The sequence below is a fragment of the Brassica oleracea genome, chromosome C3 (assembly GCF_000695525.1).
Source record: "Brassica oleracea var. oleracea cultivar TO1000 chromosome C3, BOL, whole genome shotgun sequence".
Taxonomy (NCBI): domain Eukaryota; kingdom Viridiplantae; phylum Streptophyta; class Magnoliopsida; order Brassicales; family Brassicaceae; genus Brassica; species Brassica oleracea.
Window position 1 is genome coordinate 46,508,849 of NC_027750.1, and position 5,420 is coordinate 46,514,268.

The window sequence follows — 5,420 nt, forward strand, 5'->3', positions numbered from 1 at the left end:
TTATGTTTGAACAACCTTAATATACTCGATAATATAAATCTACGAAGCTAAACGTTTAATTTCTTAATAACTTTTGAAAGTTTGAAACAACCAATTCAATAAAAATATGATAAAATTATTATGTTTTAAAAAGTGATAGACAAACCTCATATATATTATAATATATATATCAATTAAGAATTAAAAATAAAATGTTTATATAAAAAAAATGAAAACAAAAATCGCGCGGATCGAAATCTAGTTCAGATTGGTTTCTTAATGGTTTGATAGCTTCTCTAGTTCTCCTACGTATATAGTTTGTGCAGCCCTCATTTCCTTTTTCCAGATCAACTGTTAAAATTTTTTTTTCACATTCATCTTTGTATAACTTTTGAAGATGATCTTGTATTTGTTATTAAGCTTGATTTCATTTTATACAGTATTTTGAGCAATTGAAAATGAATAATTAAAACACAGGAAAAGATGATGTCGATCTCCAAATTTAAGACAAGAATATATATTAAATATAAAAACTGATAATTTTTTGTTAACTCATATAATCTTTAGTTAACTGAGGATTTCCATTCCAAATAGCTCTCAACGATATCTAGACCACAAAGCTCCTTCACAACGGGCATTGTAGCTGGAACCGGCAACTGAAACATTAACTCCGAGTCATTCACACCTTTCCACATCCTTAGCTGTTTCCGCGCTTCTTTAACCGCCTCTCTTGTAGCGCAGTGCACAGAAGCTGCTAGTAGTAACGGAGGCTCTCCTGAAGCTGCATTTACATGAAAACAATATGATCAAAAAGTTGATTCCCGGATCTTGAAATGCTTTGTGTGTACAAAATACTAACCTTTAGAAGAGAGGACGCGCTTTTCGTGGCGTCCACTGTTTAGTATCTCAACGTTGAACTGCCTTGGGATGGTGTCAACAGTGGGGATCTTGTATGTCCATGTGCTGTCTGTCAGAACAAGTCCTTCTGAATCTGTTATGTACTCTTCAAGCATGAAAAAACCAAGTCCTTGCACAAAAGCTCCTTCAATCTGAAGACCGAATAAAAAAACCATCACAATTGTAAGTGAAGAAGAGTCGATGTGTGTTTGTGTGCTCTCTATTATTATTCACCTGTCCTAAATCCACAGCCGGATTGAGGCTTTTTCCAGAGTCATATAAGATATCTGTCTGTAGAACCGTGGTATGTCCGGTCACAAGGTCTACGTCAACCTATATTAACATCATTGAATACACCAAAGTCACTTCAATTTATACATACATGTTCCAGTTCTGATATTTGAGAGAAGACATAAAGAGCTTACCTCGCTAACTGCAACACCATAGTTCAGGTACTGTGTGGGAGTTTCTTCTGGAGTATACAAGTCACTTGCTGATAAGTTTACAGACTGAGCATAGGCCTGCGTTTGGACATTATAATAACAATAATGAAAATCAAGAAGCTCAATGAGGAAGCAGTGAGGTTTAAAAAGAAAAACCTGAGAAATCAAATTATTCCAACTGATGGGACCACCCGATTTCTCGATTAAAGGTTTCAATCTTTTGACTAAGGTTTCACAGCAGAGACGAACAGCTGCGCAACTTCCCTCGGATGTTGTGCTACCTCCCGTAAAGTTTCCTTGGACCATGCTCAACGTATCTGATTGTACAACTCGTATCTTGTCCACAAGCTCTTCAGTTCCATCGCATTGGAGCAAACCAAGAGCATAACCAGCCATTTGCTTCACCTTCGTCCATAGCCCTTGTCCTAGCTCGATCCCACCAACCTCAACAACGACCGTGCCGTCGCTCAGAACACTTACTCTCCCTGGAGTTGCAAACATGGATACCGGATAAATGATGGGTACTCGAGATATCCCTCGTTTTCTCCATATGTTAGACTCGTTGAACTCTCGGACAATCGAAACCCGCTCTTCAAAGTTGGAAGATACACCCAGTTTATCCCACATGGAAGACAAAGTATACTCATGTGGTTCACCAGCACCGTCCTTGTAGAACAGAGCTAAGCTCTCATATGTATGGAGATTGATCTTTCTTATGGTATCAGCCTCCAAAGAGAGGCTAGATGCTACATTTTCGATAATGGCCTCAGCGATATACGTACCCTGCACATCCCCTGGTGCTCTCATGATTGCTTTGCTTAGAAGATTCGTTTTGCAAAGTTTGAAATCAAAAGATAAGGCTCCCCAATTGTACTTCTTTAGCGCCCCTATGATATTTGATGGAATCAGCATACTTAAGCCTAGAGTGGCTCCTGCATCGATTAGTATCTCTAGCTCCAAAGCAGTGATCTTCCCTGTGGATTTGAATCCAACACTGTAGGTTATTTTCATGGGATGCCTCCCACCAGTCATGATCATATCGGTCTTACGGTTTACATAGGTTCTCACAGGACGCTGCAGTTTATTAGCAGCAACTGCGCACGCTGTTGCAACCTGAGACGTCGGATAGCTTTGACGTTTCTTGCGTAGAAAGTGAGTGAAAAGAAGACATTTAAATAAAATAAAATAAAACTTACCGGCATTGCTTTGACAGCTTTTCCTCCAAAGCCTCCACCAACACGTCTGGTTATGATGCGGACCTTGTTTTCAGGGATGCCTAGGCAAGCAGCGACCGAGGAATGTACGTACTGAGGGGTCTGACATGAACTATAAACTACAATGGAGTTGTCTTCGTCTGGCACTGCAAGAGCTGTTTGTGTCTCCATGTAGAAGAAGTATTGCGATCCAAGTCTTATCTGTTTCACATAAAAGTTATATTAAGAGATGGAACATATACCCTTTTCTTTTTAATAAAATAAATGTGAAGGAGAGAGACTACATCACAATACATACTTCCGAGCTGAGAATTCGATGATCAGCTTCAGACATTCCTTTTGATGTGTCTCCAACTTGTTGTGGGTATAAGAAAGGATAAATCTCGAACAGGCTCGATTTCTTGACAGCATCTTCCACTGATAAGATTGGTGGTTCCAAATCTTCTGTTTCGTATTCAACTACTGCAAGATTAGCTGCGGTATCCGCATGTCTCTGTGTATCTGCAACCTGCAAAGTTTTAATGTGTTACCAAAACTGCTAGTGAAGAAACAACTCAAAATCATTGACAATTAAGATAAAACTTACCACGAGTGCGATGCACTGGCCTACATGAAGGGTGATATCCTCTGCAAATAAGGGCTCAGTGCCAAATGAAAACTTCAGACCAATATTTTGTCCAGCTTTAGGAACATCCTTGTAAGAAATGACTGCAAGAACTCCATCAGGTACTGAGTTTTCCTTGAAACTGATACCTTTTACCTTTGCGTATGGCTTTGTGCTATAGATGAAAGCACCGTAGAGGCAGTTTGCGGGAGCTGGAATGTCATCCACATAAACAGCCTCACCGGAAGCTTGAAGGGAAGCTCCAGATTTCGTAACAGGTTCGCCCACCGGAAAATATTCATCGTTTATAGGAACATGTTGTGAAGATGACAGCATTGGCAACGGTTTAGGCTGATCCAAGTGGTAGTAACCATTTGAAGACGGTTTCTCCGTTATTATTAAGGAGTGAAAGAACTTGAAAAGGAAGCCAGGCGCCAAGCTTGACCTGTAAGCAAGATTGCTTGTACCCTCTTGTGGCACAACGGACTTGCCAAGTAAGGTAATAGCTTCAGACAGAACATTGTCAGTGATTAGTTTCCCCGAGAGGAACTCCTCAACTTCCTTACACCTAATGGCGTGTTTTGTCCCGTAAGCACCGAAAGCCAATCTACAGTTAATCACCATTCTATCCTTCACTTGGGCCAAGAAAGCAGCGTTCAGGTAAGCCAGAGCGCTTCCGTTAGGACGAGGTGCAGCTCGGTAGGTTTCAAAGAGGAACTCATAGGATTGATGATGCCAAAACGGTATCTCGATAGTCAAAACCAGATCATAGTCTTCAAGAGGAGGTCCCTGAAGGAACTGTTCAAGTGTTACCTTCTCGAGTCCTCTCGACAAGCTCATAATGTTAACCGATGCACCAGCTGCAAGAAGTATTGTAGCCATGTCAGAAGGAAACTGTTTCCTCTGAGCCATTACAAGATTTCCTCCAATGCTACCAAAGTTCCTTATAAACCTGGCAGCGATCTTCTCCATATGAGCAGCCAGTTTCCCAAACAACTTTTCTACTCGAATCTCTATTAGAGCAGCAATAACTTTGGATATTGTTACCACAGCTCCTATCTCAACCCCGTTCTGGTTTTCTCTTATCTCTTTCATCTCTGGTATCCGAGTTATATCAACGTATTTATCGTAATGCCGATCTCTTTCATCCTTATAGTATCCTGTGCTAGTATTACCAGCAACCAGTTTCACAGAAAGTCCATCACGGTTAGCCTTACATGCTCCCAGTAATCGTTGAAGCTCCTCAACACTCCCCGGGCTACACCAAGGATGCATTCCCGAATCTATAGACTTCATCTCATCCTTGAGAAACTCTGGGAACGAACAGACACGCTTCTCACTATCAAACGGAGGTAAACTATTCTTACAGAAAGAGTTGAATCCGAGATCCTCAATGTCGACATCAGCAGCAAAGCTCTTGCAAGCATCAACGATGGGACGGTATCCGGTACAGCGACATAAGTTCCCGGAGACGGCTTTCTCTGCTTCAAGAACAGTAAACTCAGAGGAGGAGGAGTCTAAGAGAGCAGAGAAGAGAGAAACAGACATTCCTGGTGTGCAGAAACCGCACTGAGAGGCGTGGAAACCCGAGAATCGGTTCTGAATCGTGTGGAAACCGTCTCTGCTGTTCCCAAGTCCTTCTGATGTTGTGATGCTGCAATGGTTTATGCTGCAGAGGAGCGTGAGGCAAGAGCTCACCGTGAAATCTTCCACATTTTGTAGAACAGGATCGTATCTTGAGAGAAGAACAACACAAGCACCGCATCCTCCTAAAACCAAACCACAACTTTATCAGACAAATGAAGAAGAAAACGGTAATCAAGTAATCACTCACCTTCGCCGCAACTCAGTTTAACGCTCTTGAAAGGAGACTGGTAACGGAGGAACTCTAACAAAGTTGTTGAAGGGTCGACGGAGGAAAGGGAAAGCTCGAACCTTTGTCCATTAATGGCGAAAACCAAGCTCATCTTCTCTCTCTAATCAATCACTTGTTGTATGCAAGTGCACACGTATTCTGAATATATAAAGTGATATTATTGTACGGCTATGAGATGATTGAGGGGGAGAGAGGAAAATCTCCCTTACCACTAAATTGTGACTCGCGCCTCGTGACTTGTTGTACATATATTCTGCGGACACTTGTCAAAAGTCTAAAAGAGATGGCCAAAAAAAGAGAAAAAAATATGCACATATTGTAACATGCTTATCACGATTTGCCTAGTTGCCCTGATTGGTTGATAGTCTCTTCCTGTTGCAGTAACAAATCTGCAAAATGAGAACAGA

At 41.3% G+C, this 5,420-nt stretch overlaps 1 protein-coding gene across 1 annotated transcript; it reads right to left on the reverse strand.

Moving 5' to 3' along the window:
• Positions 1-480: 480 nt before the first annotated feature.
• LOC106335357 (indole-3-acetaldehyde oxidase-like) lies at positions 481-5,208 on the reverse strand. The gene is made up of 9 exons (XM_013773864.1): positions 4,972-5,208; positions 3,120-4,906; positions 2,832-3,041; positions 2,516-2,734; positions 1,476-2,432; positions 1,302-1,397; positions 1,111-1,209; positions 839-1,028; positions 481-760 (listed from the first exon to the last, which is right to left on the reverse strand). Exons 1-9 carry the CDS (start codon positions 5,102-5,104, stop codon positions 543-545), a joined length of 3,909 nt encoding a protein of 1,302 aa, XP_013629318.1. The 5' UTR covers positions 5,105-5,208; the 3' UTR covers positions 481-542.
• Positions 5,209-5,420: the final 212 nt, after the last annotated feature.

Coding starts and splice junctions, on each gene's coding strand:
- LOC106335357 (XM_013773864.1), bottom strand. CDS start 5,104: ATGAGCTTGGTTTTCGCCATTAATGGACAAAGGTTCGAGCTTTCCCTT. Junction 3,042..3,119: donor GCCAGTGCATCGCACTCGTG/GTAAGTTTTATC, acceptor AAAACTTTGCAG/GTTGCAGATACACAGAGACA. Junction 1,210..1,301: donor ATGGTGTTGCAGTTAGCGAG/GTAAGCTCTTTA, acceptor ATGTTAATATAG/GTTGACGTAGACCTTGTGAC.